The following is a 16,790-nucleotide window of genomic DNA, read 5'->3' as shown; positions in this document are numbered from 1 at the left end:
TAAAATAAAATAAATGAAAACAACTAAATTAAATCACGACGTTTTGGAGGCAACACAAGCTTCCATCTTCAGGTGGAAACCGTTACAGCAAAATTGCTGTATCAAGTGAAGAGAGCTCTAAGATACCCGAGGTTATATACAGGTTAAGGGGGGGGGGGAGGAGCCAGGAAGGGCCGTGGGGGGGGGCTAAGTTGAAATACGTATATGCGTGCACGTGTACACACCCACGCACACACACAGTGCACATGTTACCAGAATATGGAAGTTAAACGTTAAGCAGGTAGGTCACACACTAATGGAGACTAAAGCACAGACAGCTGGATAGGTGCAAGCACGGTCCGAAGAAAACGGATGTGCACGGTGTCATGTGGCTTCTCCATCTGCCGAACCCCCCTTGATTTTGTCTGAATGAGCTATTTATGTTCTTGTACATTACCCAGTACAGCATCTTCGTGTGCTCAGGTATTTAGATGCTATACAGTGATATTATTATTATTATATGATGAGACATGTTTGTACCTCTGCTCATAACTCAAGAGCCAAAAGTTCAGACAGTGATTAACAGCATCCGCACTCACGGCAGAAGGTGTTGTTCCTCCACGTGACGATGACCCCAGCTTGGGCGCACTGGTCAGCGTAGGCCTGCAGGGCCTGGCACAGCGAGCCGTGGTCCCCGTCCGTGGCACACAGGTCGAACACGCAGTTGTCGAAGAAGACTTGTGGAGGCAGCACCGCGTGGCACTCTTTGAAAGCTCCTGATGGAAGCGAGAAATACGATGTCAGTGTTAGCAGCATTGGCACATCACTCTTGTTCAACACGACTACAGGATTGCAGTATTTAGGGAAATGGTGATGCAGTGGATTGCATTCGGCACTGAATTCGGTGATCGGAGTTCCTCAGCGTGACAAAAGTCAATGTCAAGTGAAATTTGAATCAGTCATTAAAAAGTCTGGCAGCCAGTTGTAATCTTTTAGCGACCATAGATTATGAACAACATCTTATCATGTCATGTCATCATGTTCAGGAATGTTTAACGTAGCTTAGAAAAGAGTTTAGAAGAAACCTGTGTGCAGAAGAGCTTTGTAGCCTATATTTGTTTTAATGTCACGTTAAAAATGGAACAAAATAATGAATGCGCAGACTATAATAGCTATTACAGTTAAAATTACGATGATACACATACATGGAGTGGAAATGCCATGACTTCAATCTCATCAAGTCGATTGTTAGGTGGAGTTTTCAGAAATCAATCGTGAACGTGCAGTGACAGCTAAACATAACAGACAACAATACCCACCCTCATCGTCAATGATTATTCCACAGAATGAATCTGATTCATACACGTCCTTGTCATTCTCATCACATGGAGGTATTTCCCCGGTACCATCTTGACAACTGTCAACACATGACACGTAGGTTAACATAACTGTTTAAAAGAGAAAACATCAACACAAACATAATAACAGTCATCATCGCCATCACCATCATCATCATGATGATCACTCACTGTAGCCCAAACAGCTGACATGCATATACCCTCAGGAGCACAGCAATCAGATTTAATGTGACTGTGTGGCTCATTTTAACACTCGTTTTATATCTGGAGATCTAATTCATTTTCAATACCAATGCCTTCAACGCGTATTTCACAAAGGCTTCTGGATGATACTGTTGTAATTAGCAGTCACGCATAGAGATAATTGAGAAGAACGGATCCTCACTCATCATCAGAACTGTTGAACACTCTCCAGCTGTTTCCCAGCTCGTTTGATGAGGCCGCTGCTGACCCATCAGGCTTCAGATTGTCATCTGAGCCATCTCCATTAAAGTTCCCTGTAAAACAACATAAAGCATTGCAATATACGATTTTCGATAGACATGGTTTACATGTAAAACTGAAGAAAAAACAACTGACATGCTACTGTAGGACGTGCAAGCACATATTCTCTTTTTTTAAATGAGATTATCGTATTTATAAATGATTACATATCTGTGGCCTGTTTACAAATGCTAAACTCTCATTAGCTGAGGCATCTGTAACTTTGTCCTTATGAACTCGGATCTTAAATGATATTCAAATGGGGCCAAAAGAGATTCAAACTATCTTCAAGCCTGCATATTCTGTCAACTACAATCACGTTGAGATGTTTTTCATTCTACAAGTGTCTAGTCAGCTGCTTATTGTGTCACTTCTCTCAGGAAATCAACTCACCACACATGCCACACAGTTCTCCTGCGTATTCTTCGGGCACGACTATCTCCACATGGTGGTTCCCATCAAACCGAATAACCAGATTGAAATCGGTCTCGAGCACGATTGCATTTTAGTTGGAATGTATGGCTGATAATGCTCTATGGTTGACAATGAATCCTGCTGTGTTTGGCAATTAATAAGTGCAAAATGGACAGGTAGCTGACATTTTTTCTCTTATGGAATTGCTCCCCACAACAGAAATACATTTTTCCAACTCGACATCAGTGCTTTTATGCTACCACTGCAGTCACGTTGCTCTCTCTCAGTCACCATATGTGGTTTCCTCACTTGGCTAACTCTTCATCTGTGCTGCGAACAGCTGCCTCTCCAGGCTGTTATGTTGTCCTTGCTCAGCTGCGCTGTCGACATACATGCATTCGTCCATTTGCCTGGCTTAAAAAAGGCCCAGTTCATACTCTCCTTACTGTAACTCCCGTGTCAACAACAATTACATTGACATTTTTTTGTATTCTACATTGTCCAGTCAGCTGCTTATTGTGTTATTCTCCCAGGAGATCAACTCACCGCAGATGCCGCACAGTTGCCCCGCGTATTCTCCAGGCACGACTATCTCCACATGGTGGTTCCCATCAAACCGAACAACCAGATTGAAATCGGTCTCGAGCACAACGTAGGATCCACTCAGTTGGATGTACACCCCTGACATGAAGACCGGAGGAGTCACACGCAGCCCATCCACCTGTAAACAAAACACAGCATTTTATGTAGAATCATCATGGTAGGATCAGTAATGCATGGTAGATTATAGTACAGAAAGGATTGTTTTTATTCATTATGTAAATTTCCTCCACTATTCTTTGTAAACATCGACATTCTTCCATCAAAGATTCATAGAATAAACATGGCTTGAATGTTCACATATATTTGGTCATTCTTTATGAAGTCAATTCCTAAGTCCCAGATAAGGAAGCCTCTTATAAGCATCAGGCAACACCGTGGATATTGTTAAATTCAAAGTAAATGTTTTGAAAATAGAAGGCTCTCTAGGACAATGCAATGAAGCAATCATCAGGAACATTATAGTTATTGAGAGAGCAGTGTGTGAGAGTGTTGTGCTTTGTGGCGATGGTTCCTGAATGGCACGCACCGGCTCTGTGCAAATAACAATTAAAGGATGACGTGAAACCCTCACCAGCACCCGGCGTCCTTTGGCCAAGGTGAACCTGTGGCCGTAGACCTCCACGTGGACCTCCTTGACGTAAGACACGGCCGTGCTACCGTCCCGGAACTCATTTGTTGTCTCCACGTTGAAGTGGGGCAGCAGGGTGGAGCTCTGGTTGCACGGGGTGGCTACCGTGTAGGTGCACTCGCCCATGAAGTGGTGCGTCGTCTTGTCGAACGTGATGTAGTGAGGGTCTCCAGAGATCACGCAGTCACCAGGTTCTGAAAATAGAGGAGCTATGTAATAATGTGTTGTGATGACTTATGCTGCTCTATCAGATCATTTTGTTTGATATAAATGAAGAGCCCAATGCAGCAGTATCTTTTGAAACAAAAACGTAAACAATGCATTCAACAAGCAAGGTTTGTCAGTGTAGAGTGATTGTAGGAGAATGTCTTTAGTGAATATTTTACTCAGTGGCGGGGCTGTTGGTGGTTTTGAAGTTGTTGTTGAGACCAGAGGAGGAGCGGTAGTTGTTGTTTCTTCAAGAAAAATCAAAGGACAAAATGTTACCTTTCCTGTTATCTGTCAACCACAGCAAATTACATTTCTACGAGTCATTCAAAGCATTAGCTATTTATTCCCAGATTAACACTTGGTTTAAAACAAGACGATCCATTCAATATTGTATTGAATTCAAAGTTTATTTACTGTGTCCATTTAAAATATTTGTAGTTTTTCGGTTGAATGAGGCTGTATAATTAGTTCTTGGAGCCCTATAGATTGTATTGATTTCTATTTTTCCAGGTATTCCATCAAACACCACACTTCCCTCGAACCTGGCTGTATAAACATCTCTGTCTCTCTCTCGCCCTGCGAGAGGATCGTCATGGCTTTCCTCATTTGTGACGCCGCACAGGGACTCACCTCGCGCGTAGCAGTCGAGGATGCCGTCCTCCACGCTGCAGACCTCGTGCTCCTCGCACTCCCAGTCCTCGCAGTGGACGTCTCCCGCACCCAAGCACGTGCAGCGCCTGCTGCAGTTCCCCGACTCAAACCAGCTCTCCCCGAGCTGCCACGTGCAACACAGATGATAAAAAATATATATATTGTTTAACTGGCCTTCCCCCATACTCTGACAATATCACTCAGGCATACATGCCTATTTGCTTACTAAATCCTTAAAGTATAATTTCGAGGAATACAGAGTATTCAAAGCTTGTGATATCATGGATGAGAGGAATTGCTGCCTCTTTTACATTCGATACTGAGAAAATATTACATATGGGAGAAAGAGTGAACAAATGTCCAGTGCGTGAGCAACATTATCCATTGCCCATCAATGAGTGAGTAATATTTATATTGATAATGCTGAATTCATCTTACACGTGACCGCGTAGGTGTCCTACTGTGAGAATCAAGGACTCTGGGCTAAAGGTAAGTCTGGCTCATGGATCACATAAACAGAGAACTCAAAATATCATTAACTTACATTGATCCAAATTTAATGACCAATACAGAAATTGTTGACTAGCAGGATGGATTATATGTAAATCTGCATATCAGAGACAGAAACTCTGTTAACATTATGCCTACAGTTTACTATATGGTATTCATTATATAGTGTAGTGTATACGCAGTTACTTTATATTCTTGGTTCTTTCGGTAAAGTCACGTAGAAGGGAAACAATAAAATAATAAATATATAAATAAAATTCCCACGACGTTTCGACTGCAACACAAGCAATCATTTATTATATTGATGTAGTTTATATTTAGTTCTTTCACATCGGTTTATTGTATGATAGTTGGGTAGTTGCAATTATTTAGCGTAAATACACTAAATGCCTCTGTTGATATGTAAACTCTGACTTTAACATAGCTACTTCCTTGACCAGTTACATGCTAATCCCTCAACACTAACATCATGCTAATCTCCCAGTTACGTGCTAATTTCTGACTTTAACATCCTGCTAATCTACCACATTAACACAGCTACTTCAATGCTAAATTCTTCTGTTGATATGTAAACTCCTTTGTCAAGGCACTCTGCTCCTCCCACCCAGCTTAAAATCCGCTGCCAAGCTTAGCAGTGTTCATTGGAGCGCTGTCTTTCCGACAGTTCTGTTTCTTCACCTGAGGAAGGCTACTTGTGTTGTGGCCGAAACGTGAGAATGTTATTTTTATTATTTTATTATTTCCCTTCTACGTGGCTTTACCGAAAGAACCAAGAAGATGAATCCCTGCTGTCACGAAAGCTTTAAATCGAAAATTATGCCTACAGTGAGGGAAAAAAGTATTTGATCCCCTGCTGATTTTGTACGTTTGCCCACTGACAAAGAAATGATCAGTCTATAATGTTAATGGTAGGTTTATTTGAACAGTGAGAGAATAACAACAACAAAATCCAGAAAAACGCATGTCAAAAATGGTATAAATTAATTTGCATTTTAATGAGGGAAATAAGTATTTGACCCCCTCTCAATCAGAAAGATTTCTGGCTCCCAGGTGTATTTTATACAGGTAACGAGCTGAGATTAGGAGCACACTCTTAAAGGGAGTGCTCCTAATCTCAGCTTGTTACCTGTTTAAAAGACACCTGTTCACAGAAGCAATCAATCAATCAGATTCCAAACTCTCCACCATGGTCAAGACCAAAGAGCTCTCCAAGGATGTCAGGGACAAGATTGTAAACCTACACAAGGCTGGAATGGGCTACAAGACCATTGCCAAGCAGCTTGGTGAGAAGGTGACAACAGTTGGTGCGATTATTCGCAAATGGAAGAAACACAAAAGAACTGTTAATCCCCCTCGGCCTGGGGCTCCATGCAAGATCTCACCTCGTGGAGTTGCAATGATCATGAGAACGGTGAGGAATCAGCCCAGAACTACATGGGAGGATCTTATCAATGATCTCAAGGCAGCTGGGACCATAGTCACCAAGAAAACAATTGGTAACACACTACACCGTGAAGGACTGAAATCCTGCAGCACCCGCAAGGTCCCCCTGCTCAAGAAAGCACATATACACGCCCGTTTGAAGTTTGCCAATGCACATCTGAATGAGGACAACTGGGTGAAAGTGTTGTGGTCAGATGAGACCAAAATGGAGCTCTTTGGAGGAATGCTGCCTATGACCCCAAGAACACCATCCCCACCGTCCAACATGGAGGTGGAAACATTATGCTTTGGGGGTGTTTTTCTGGTAAGGGGACAGGACAACTTCACCGCATTAAAGGGACGATGGACGGGGCCATGTACCGTCAAATCTTGGGTGAGAACCTCCTTCCCTCAGCCAGGGCATTGAAAATGGGTCGTGGATGGGTATTCCAGCATGACAATGACCCAAAACACACGGCCAAGGCAACAAAGGAGTGGCTAAAGAAGAAGCACATTAAGGTCCTGGAGTGGCCTAGCCAGTTTCCAGACCTTAATCCCATAGAAAATCTGTGGAGGGAGCTGAAGGTTCGAGTTGCCAAATGTCAGCCTCGAAACCTTAATGACTTGGAGAAGATCTGCAAAAATGAGTGGGACAAAATCCCTCATGAGATGTGTGTAAACCTGGTGGCCAACTACAAGAAACGTCTGACCTCTGTGATTGCCAACAAGGGTTTTGCCACCAAGTACTAAGTCATGTTTTGCAGAGGGGTCAAATATTTATTTCCCTCATTAAAATGCAAATCAATTTGTAACATTTTTGACATGCGTTTTTCTGGATTTTGTTGTTGTTATTCTGTCTCTCAATATTAAAATAAACCTACCATTAAAATTATAGACTGATCATTTCTTTGTCAGTGGGCAAACGTACAAAATCAGCAGGGGATCAAATACTTTTTCCCTCACTGTAAATACAAACTTAGGCTTGCATTTTTGCGTCAAATATATACCAATAAGTGTGGATAAGCAGGCTGAGAATCACATTGAGAAAAAGGAGAACACGTGGATCAGTGAGCTCGTTTTGCAGAGCCAGACGACTGCCGCTTCATCAGCAGCATGGAAGGAGGGCCCTGCCACCACTGCCTACTCGTCAGGGTAGCGATCGTTCACAGTGTGCGACATCATCGCAAACCATATCCCCAGAAAAAATATACAGAACTGTAATTAATACTGACTTTTAAGAAAAGTAAGTGGACTTGGGCAGGTTACATCGCTGGAATGAAATGATAATTAATGGATGAGACTGACGGAATGGAAACCAACAGTATCACCGCTGCGGAGATAGAGTGATAACATTAGATGATGCTGGAGCAAGATTGACTTTGCAAGTTGAATTGTTTAAAAAGCGTATTGTCTTATTAAAGCCACTCAACTTAATCAATACATATAAACACAACTTCTTTCTGAAACACGAGACATCAATGTATTCTACTGCACACAACTCAATTTCATCAAAACCATGAGACAGGACATTGTAACCAATTACATGCATTGCTTGGTCATGCAAAATCAATTAACTAACCGGATGGTACTGGTCGTCAAAGTCCAGGCAGCCGCACAGCTCCACGGGGACACACTTGTCCCCAGATAGAACGAAGCCGTCGTCGCAGACACAGCCCTCTGCACATTGCTGGTTGCAGCCACCCGGGAGACTTGCGTTGCTGCAAGTGGCCGGGCACGGTGGGGCACAGCTCTCATAGTGGCTGCCCGGTTCACACGGGAATGCTGTGGGTGTCACAAACGATGCATTTTTTGAAGTCTTGAATGTTTGTAATTTGCTGTGTTATTTATTTGTCATGCAGACAACAGCTTAAAATGCCCAGAATTTATCTCGGTTTTTAGATATTTTAATAAGATTAGTAAGTTTTTAATCTTCAAAGAATGAATCTTACGCTGTGCAAAACCCCCCAAAAAATTGCAGCAAATGTGGCACATGCTTGTATTATGTGAGAACAATTAACTAGCCATCATTGAGTTTCTCACTTTCACAGAAGGAATTTAAATACTTTTAGATTTGAAGCTTTCATGACTGCAAGGACTCATACTCTTTGGTTTTTTCGGTAAAGTCACGTAGGTAAAATAAAAGAAATGAAAACAACTAAATTAAATCACGACGTTTTGGAGGCAACACAAGCTTCCGTCTTCAGGTGGAAACCGTTACAGCAAAATTGCTGTATCAAGTGAAGAGAGCTCTAAGATACCCGAGGTTATATACAGGTTAAGGGGGGGGGGAGGAGCCAGGAAGGGCCGTGGGGGGGGGCTAAGTTGAAATACGTATATGCGTGCACGTGTACACACCCGCGCACACACACAGTGCACATGTTACCAGAATATGGAAGTTAAACGTTAAGCAGGTAGGTCACACACTAATGGAGACTAAAGCACAGACAGCTGGATAGGTGCAAGCACGGTCCGAAGAAAACGGATGTGCACGGTGTCATGTGGCTTCTCCATCTGCCGAACCCCCCTTGATTTTGTCTGAATGAGCTATTTATGTTCTTGTACATTACCCAGTACAGCATCTTCGTGTGCTCAGGTATTTAGATGCTATACAGTGATATTATTATTATATGATGAGACATGTTTGTACCTCTGCTCATAACTCAAGAGCCAAAAGTTCAGACAGTGATTAACAGCATCTGCACTCACGGCAGAAGGTGTTGTTCCTCCATGTGACGATGACCCCAGCTTGGGCGCACTGGTCGGCGTAGGCCTGCAGGGCCTGGCACAGCGAGCCGTGGTCCCCGTCCGTGGCACACAGGTCGAACACGCAGTTGTCGAAGAAGACTTGTGGAGGCAGCACCGCATGGCACTCTTTGAAAGCTCCTGATGGAAGCGAGAAATACGATGTCAGTGTTAGCAGCATTGGCACATCACTCTTCTTCAACACGACTACAGGATTGCAGTATTTAGGGAAATGGTGATGCAGTGGATTGCATTCGGCACTGAATTCGGTGATCGGAGTTCCTCAGCGTGACAAAAGTCAATGTCAAGTGAAATTTGAATCAGTCATTAAAAAGTCTGGCAGCCAGTTGTAATCTTTTAGCGACCATAGATTATGAACAACATCTTATCATGTCATGTCATTATGTTCAGGAATGTTTAACGTAGCTTAGAAAAGAGTTTAGAAGAAACCTGTGTGCAGAAGAGCTTTGTAGCCTATATTTGTTTTAATGTCACGTTAAAAATGGAACAAAATAATGAATGCGCAGACTATAATAGCTATTACAGTTAAAATTACGATGATACACATACATGGAGTGGAAATGCCATGACTTCAATCTCATCAAGTCGATTGTTAGGTGGAGTTTTCAGAAATCAATCGTGAACGTGCAGTGACAGCTAAACATAACAGACAACAATACCCACCCTCATCGTCAATGATTATTCCACAGAATGAATCTGATTCATACACGTCCTTGTCATTCTCATCACATGGAGGTATTTCCCCGGTACCATCTTGACAACTGTCAACACATGACACGTAGGTTAACATAACTGTTTAAAAGAGAAAACATCAACACAAACATAATAACAGTCATCATCGCCATCACCATCATCATCATGATGATCACTCACTGTAGCCCAAACAGCTGACATGCATATACCCTCAGGAGCACAGCAATCAGATTTAATGTGACTGTGTGGCTCATTTTAACACTCGTTTTATATCTGGAGATCTAATTCATTTTCAATACCAATGCCTTCAACGCGTATTTCACAAAGGCTTCTGGATGATACTGTTGTAATTAGCAGTCACGCATAGAGATAATTGAGAAGAACGGATCCTCACTCATCATCAGAACTGTTGAACACTCTCCAGCTGTTTCCCAGCTCGTTTGATGAGGCCGCTGCTGACCCATCAGGCTTCAGATTGTCATCTGAGCCATCTCCATTAAAGTTCCCTGTAAAACAACATAAAGCATTGCAATATACGATTTTCGATAGACATGGTTTACATGTAAAACTGAAGAAAAAACAACTGACATGCTACTGTAGGACGTGCAAGCACATATTCTCTTTTTTTAATGAGATTATCGTATTTATAAATGATTACATATCTGTGGCCTGTTTACAAATGCTAAACTCTCATTAGCTGAGGCATCTGTAACTTTGTCCTTATGAACTCGGATCTTAAATGATATTCAAATGGGGCCAAAAGAGATTCAAACTATCTTCAAGCCTGCATATTCTGTCAACTACAATCACGTTGAGATGTTTTTCATTCTACAAGTGTCTAGTCAGCTGCTTATTGTGTCACTTCTCTCAGGAAATCAACTCACCACACATGCCACACAGTTCTTCTGCGTATTCTTCGGGCACGACTATCTCCACATGGTGGTTCCCATCAAACCGAACAACCAGATTGAAATCGGTCTCGAGCACGATTGCATTTTAGTTGGAATGTATGGCTGATAATGCTCTATGGTTGACAATGAATCCTGCTGTGTTTGGCAATTAATAAGTGCAAAATGGACAGGTAGCTGACATTTTTTCTCTTATGGAATTGCTCCCCACAACAGAAATACATTTTTCCAACTCGACATCAGTGCTTTTATGCTACCACTGCAGTCACGTTGCTCTCTCTCAGTCACCATATGTGGTTTCCTCACTTGGCTAACTCTTCATCTGTGCTGCGAACAGCTGCCTCTCCAGGCTGTTATGTTGTCCTTGCTCAGCTGCGCTGTCGACATACATGCATTCGTCCATTTGCCTGGCTTAAAAAAGGCCCTGTTCATACTCTCCTTACTGTAACTCCCGTGTCAACAACAATTACATTGACATTTTTTGTATTCTACATTGTCCAGTCAGCTGCTTATTGTGTTATTCTCCCAGGAGATCAACTCACCGCAGATGCCGCACAGTTGCCCCGCGTATTCTCCAGGCACGACTATCTCCACATGGTGGTTCCCATCAAACCGAACAACCAGATTGAAATCGGTCTCGAGCACAACGTAGGATCCACTCAGTTGGATGTACACCCCTGACATGAAGACCGGAGGAGTCACACGCAGCCCATCCACCTGTAAACAAAACACAGCATTTTATGTAGAATCATCATGGTAGGATCAGTAATGCATGGTAGATTATAGTACAGAAAGGATTGTTTTTATTCATTATGTAAATTTCCTCCACTATTCTTTGTAAACATCGACATTCTTCCACCAAAGATTCATAGAATAAACATGGCTTGAATGTTCACATATATTTGGTCATTCTTTATGAAGTCAATTCCTAAGTCCCAGATAAGGAAGCCTCTTATAAGCATCAGGCAACACCGTGGATATTGTTAAATTCAAAGTAAATGTTTTGAAAATAGAAGGCTCTCTAGGACAATGCAATGAAGCAATCATCAGGAACATTATAGTTATTGAGAGAGCAGTGTGTGAGAGTGTTGTGCTTTGTGGCGATGGTTCCTGAATGGCACGCACCGGCTCTGTGCAAATAACAATTAAAGGATGACGTGAAACCCTCACCAGCACCCGGCGTCCTTTGGCCAAGGTGAACCTGTGGCCGTAGACCTCCACGTGGACCTCCTTGACGTAAGACACGGCCGTGCTGCCGTCCCGGAACTCATTTGTTGTCTCCACGTTGAAGTGGGGCAGCAGGGTGGAGCTCTGGTTGCACGGGGTGGCTACCGTGTAGGTGCACTCGCCCATGAAGTGGTGCGTCGTCTTGTCGAACGTGATGTAGTGAGGGTCTCCAGAGATCACGCAGTCACCAGGTTCTGAAAATAGAGGAGCTATGTAATAATGTGTTGTGATGACTTATGCTGCTCTATCAGATCATTTTGTTTGATATAAATGAAGAGCCCAATGCAGCAGTATCTTTTGAAATGAAAACGTAAACAATGCATTCAACAAGCAAGGTTTGTCAGTGTAGAGTGATTGTAGGAGAATGTCTTTAGTGAATATTTTACTCAGTGGTGGGGCTGTTGGTGGTTTTGAAGTTGTTGTTGTTGAGACCAGAGGAGGAGCGGTAGTTGTTGTTTCTTCAAGAAAAATCAAAGGACAAAATGTTACCTTTCCTGTTATCTGTCAACCACAGCAAATTACATTTCTACGAGTCATTCAAAGCATTAGCTATTTATTCCCAGATTAACACTTGGTTTAAAACAAGACGATCCATTCAATATTGTATTGAATTCAAAGTTTATTTACTGTGTCCATTTAAAATATTTGTAGTTTTTCGGTTGAATGAGGCTGTATAATTAGTTCTTGGAGCCCTATAGATTGTATTGATTTCTATTTTTCCAGGTATTCCATCAAACACCACACTTCCCTCGAACCTGGCTGTATAAACATCTCTGTCTCTCTCTCGCCCTGCGAGAGGATCGTCATGGCTTTCCTCATTTGTGACGCCGCACAGGGACTCACCTCGCGCGTAGCAGTCGAGGATGCCGTCCTCCACGCTGCAGACCTCGTGCTCCTCGCACTCCCAGTCCTCGCAGTGGACGTCTCCCGCACCCAAGCACGTGCAGCGCCTGCTGCAGTTCCCCGACTCAAACCAGCTCTCCCCGAGCTGCCACGCGCAACACAGATGATAAAAAATATATATATTGTTTAACTGGCCTTCCCCCATACTCTGACAATATCACTCAGGCATACATGCCTATTTGCTTACTAAATCCTTAAAGTATAATTTCGAGGAATACAGAGTATTCAAAGCTTGTGATATCATGGATGAGAGGAATTGCTGCCTCTTTTACATTCGATACTGAGAAAATATTACATATGGGAGAAAGAGTGAACAACTGTCCAGTGCGTGGGCAACATTATCCATCGCCCATCAATGAGTGAGTAATATTTATATTGATAATGCTGAATTCATCTTACACGTGACATCGCGTAGGTGTCCTACTGTGAAAATCAAGGACTCTGGGCTAAAGGTAAGTCTGGCTCATGGATAATATAAACAGAGAACTCAAAATATCACTAACTTAAATTGATACAAATGTAATGACCAATACAGAAATTGTTGACTAGCAGGCTGGATTATATGTAAATCTGCATATCAGAGATAGAAACTCTAATAACATGCCTAAGTACAAACTTAGCAAGATGGCCGCCTGAGGCGTGCGCGCTCCCGGGGCGCTCCCGGGCCGCGCTCCCAGCAGTGGCTGGCGGGGCCCTTTGTGAGGGGGCCCTTTGTGAGGGGGCCCTTTGTGAGGGGGCCCTTTGTGAGGGGGCCCTTTGTGAGGGGGCCGTTTGTGAGGGGGCCGAGGGAGCCAACGGAGGGAGCCGACGGAGCCGCGGGAGTCGGGGGGGCCGACGGAGCCGGGGGGGGGGGGGCGACGGAGCCAGGAGGGGGGCGACTCACTCACACATCATACACTGACTCACTCACACATCATACACTGACTTTCTCACACATCATACACTGACTCACTCACACCATGCACTGACTCACTCACACATCATACACTGACTCACTCACACATCATACACTGACTCACTCACACATCATACACTGACTCACTCACACATCATACACTGACTCACTCACACCATGCACTGACTCACTCACACATCATACACTGACTCACTCGCACATCATACACTGACTTTCTCATACATCATACACTGACTCACTCACACCATGCACTGACTCACTCACACATCATACACTGACTCACTCACACATCATACACTGACTCACTCACACATCATACACTGACTCACTCACATCATACACTGACTCACTCACACCATGCACTGACTCACTCACACATCATACACTGACTCACTCACATCATACACTGACTCACTCACACATCATACACTGACTCACTCACACATCATACACTGACTCACTCGCACATCATACACTGACTTTCTCACACATCATACACTGACTCACTCACACCATGCACTGACTCACTCACACATCATACACTGACTCACTCACATCATACACTGACTCACTCACACATCATACACTGACTCACTCACACATCATACACTGACTCACTCGCACCATGCACTGACTCACTCACACATCATACACTGACTCACTCACACATCATACACTGACTCACTCACACCATGCACTGACTCACTCACACATCATGCACTGACTCACTCACATCATACACTGACTCACTCACACATCATACACTGACTCACTCACACATCATACACTGACTCACTCACACATCATACACTGACTCACTCACACATCATACACTGACTCACTCACACATCATACACTGACTTTCTCACACATCATACACTGACTCACTCGCACCATGCACTGACTCACTCACACATCATACACTGACTCACTCACACATCATACACTGACTTTCTCACACATCATACACTGACTCACTCACACATCATACACTGACTCACTCACACATCATACACTGACTTTCTCACACATCATACACTGACTCACTCGCACCATGCACTGACTCACTCACACATCATACACTGACTCACTCACACATCATACACTGACTTTCTCACACATCATACACTGACTCACTCATACCATGCACTGACTCACTCCAACATCATGCACTGACTCGCTCATCATGCGCTTACTCACTCACACATCATACACTCGCACAACCACTGACCCATTCACTCATCATACACAGGTTCACTCATCGTGTGCTGGCTCACTCGCACATCATACACTGACTCACTCATCATGCGCTGACTAACACATCGTGCGCTGACTCACACATCATACACTCGCTCACACTGCCCCTGACTCGCTCAGACATCATACACCGACTCACTCATCATGCGCTGACTAACACATCATGCGCTGACTCACACATCATATACTCACTCACGCTGCTGCTGACTCACTCACACACTGAGAGTGTCGTGCTGCCAGCTATGGCTGCATGTTTTGTCGTACGTGTTATGTATATCGTTTATTGTTAAATTTAAAATCACAGTTCCTATGATTACTGTTGTTACATTGTTTTTATAGCTTTATTTTGGTGATTCGAAAACATATGGTTAATATAAATTGTCTTATGGTTGTTGTTGTTGGCTTGTACCACATTGTGATTTTTGCACACAGCGTTTTAATACGTTTTTTTGTGTGGAATATTTGCTGGTTTATTCCAGAATGTTTCTGTTGCACGTCGTCGCTTTGGGATGTTCTGTGTTCAAATTTTGTTTGTTGCGATTGCACCCGACTTAAGAGCCGCATGGCTCACAGGGCTACACCTAATAAATGAAACTTGAAAACTTGAAACCAATATGTGTGAATAAGCAGGCTGAGAATCACATTGAGAAAAAGGAGAACACGTGGATCAGTGAGCTCGTTTTGCAGCGCCAGACGACTGCCGCTTCATCAGCAGCATGGAAGGAGGGCCATGCCACCACTGCCTACTCGTCAGGGTAGCGATCGTTCACAGTGTGCGACATCATCGCAAACCATATCCCCAGAAAAAATATACAGAACTGCAATTAATACTGACTTTTAAGAAAAGTAAGTGGACTTGGGCAGGTTACATCGCTGGAATGAAATGATAATCAATGGATGAGACTGACGGAATGGAAACCAACAGTATCACCGCTGCGGAGATAGAGTGATAACATTAGATGATGCTGGAACAAGATTGATTATGGCTTTGCAAGTTGAATTGTTTAAAAAGCATATTATCTTATTAAAGCAACTCAACTTAATCGCTACATACAAACATATCTTCTTTCTGAAACACGAGACATCAATGTATTCTACTGCACACAACTCAATTTCATCAAAACCATGAGACAGGACATTGTAACCAATTACATGCATTGCTTGGTCATGCAAAATCAATTAACTGACCGGATGGTACTGGTTGTCAAAGTCCAGGCAGCCGCACAGCTCTACGGGGACACACTTGTCCCCAGATAGAACGAAGCCGTCGTCGCAGACACAGCCCTCTGCACATTGCTGGTTGCAGCCACCCGGGAGACTTGCGTTGCTGCAGGTGGCCGGGCACGGTGGGGCACAGCTCTCATAGTGGCTGCCCGGTTCACAAGGGAATGCTGTGGGTGTCACACGCAATTGAAATGTCATTAAAGTGCCTCAGCACCATTCTGGATGTTGACAACTATTTAATTATTTTAGGCACTCAAGTATTAAACTTTGTTTTTGGGTTTTCCGTTTCTGCTGAACCCAGCATGAATGGCCGAAAAAATGGGGGCCGGGGGAAGGGGATGGACTCTTGACACTGAACCATTATTACAAACACACATGACAGCCGTTGTTCCAAGGGGAAAACAAGAATGATAAACTCGGGCATCGCACTTATGTTATTTTATTTGCGGGTTTGTGTGGTTATATTATCCCCCCTCCCCCTCTATCCCCCCTCCCCCTATATTCCTACTTATTCCACTCCCCCGCAAATATGCTACTCCCCATCGTTGCCCCTACTGTGGACGGGCAGTGATCTCAAGTTCCTCCAATCGGTCCCCCATTTCAGGGTACATCACTCCGGGTTTGTTACGCGCTTGTGACGT

At 43.5% G+C, this 16,790-nt stretch overlaps 2 protein-coding genes across 2 annotated transcripts; both read right to left on the bottom strand.

Annotated features, from left to right (window-relative positions):
• Positions 1-163: 163 nt before the first annotated feature.
• On the bottom strand, positions 164-4,445 carry LOC116954621 (zonadhesin-like). The gene is made up of 7 exons (XM_076052250.1): positions 4,306-4,445; positions 3,852-3,920; positions 3,409-3,659; positions 2,781-2,955; positions 1,723-1,834; positions 1,299-1,396; positions 164-755 (listed from the first exon to the last, which is right to left on the bottom strand). The coding sequence occupies exons 3-7, from the start codon at positions 3,589-3,591 to the stop codon at positions 559-561; spliced, it is 765 nt and encodes a 254-aa protein (XP_075908365.1). The 5' UTR covers positions 3,592-3,659; positions 3,852-3,920; positions 4,306-4,445; the 3' UTR covers positions 164-558.
• A 3,286-nt stretch (positions 4,446-7,731) lies between these two features.
• Positions 7,732-16,635, bottom strand: LOC142905608 (zonadhesin-like). The gene is made up of 9 exons (XM_076052248.1): positions 16,114-16,635; positions 12,693-12,837; positions 12,236-12,307; positions 11,793-12,043; positions 11,165-11,339; positions 10,109-10,220; positions 9,685-9,782; positions 8,965-9,141; positions 7,732-8,040 (listed from the first exon to the last, which is right to left on the bottom strand). The coding sequence occupies exons 1-9, from the start codon at positions 16,345-16,347 to the stop codon at positions 7,829-7,831; spliced, it is 1,476 nt and encodes a 491-aa protein (XP_075908363.1). The 5' UTR covers positions 16,348-16,635; the 3' UTR covers positions 7,732-7,828.
• Between the last annotated feature and the right edge of the window lie 155 nt (positions 16,636-16,790).

Source organism: Petromyzon marinus, chromosome 55 (genome assembly GCF_048934315.1).
Source record: "Petromyzon marinus isolate PM22_M1 ecotype Great Lakes invasive population chromosome 55, UKy_Petmar_22M1.pri1.0, whole genome shotgun sequence".
In the NCBI taxonomy this organism is placed as follows: domain Eukaryota; kingdom Metazoa; phylum Chordata; class Hyperoartia; order Petromyzontiformes; family Petromyzontidae; genus Petromyzon; species Petromyzon marinus.
This window is presented reverse-complemented; position numbering and strand designations above follow the sequence as displayed.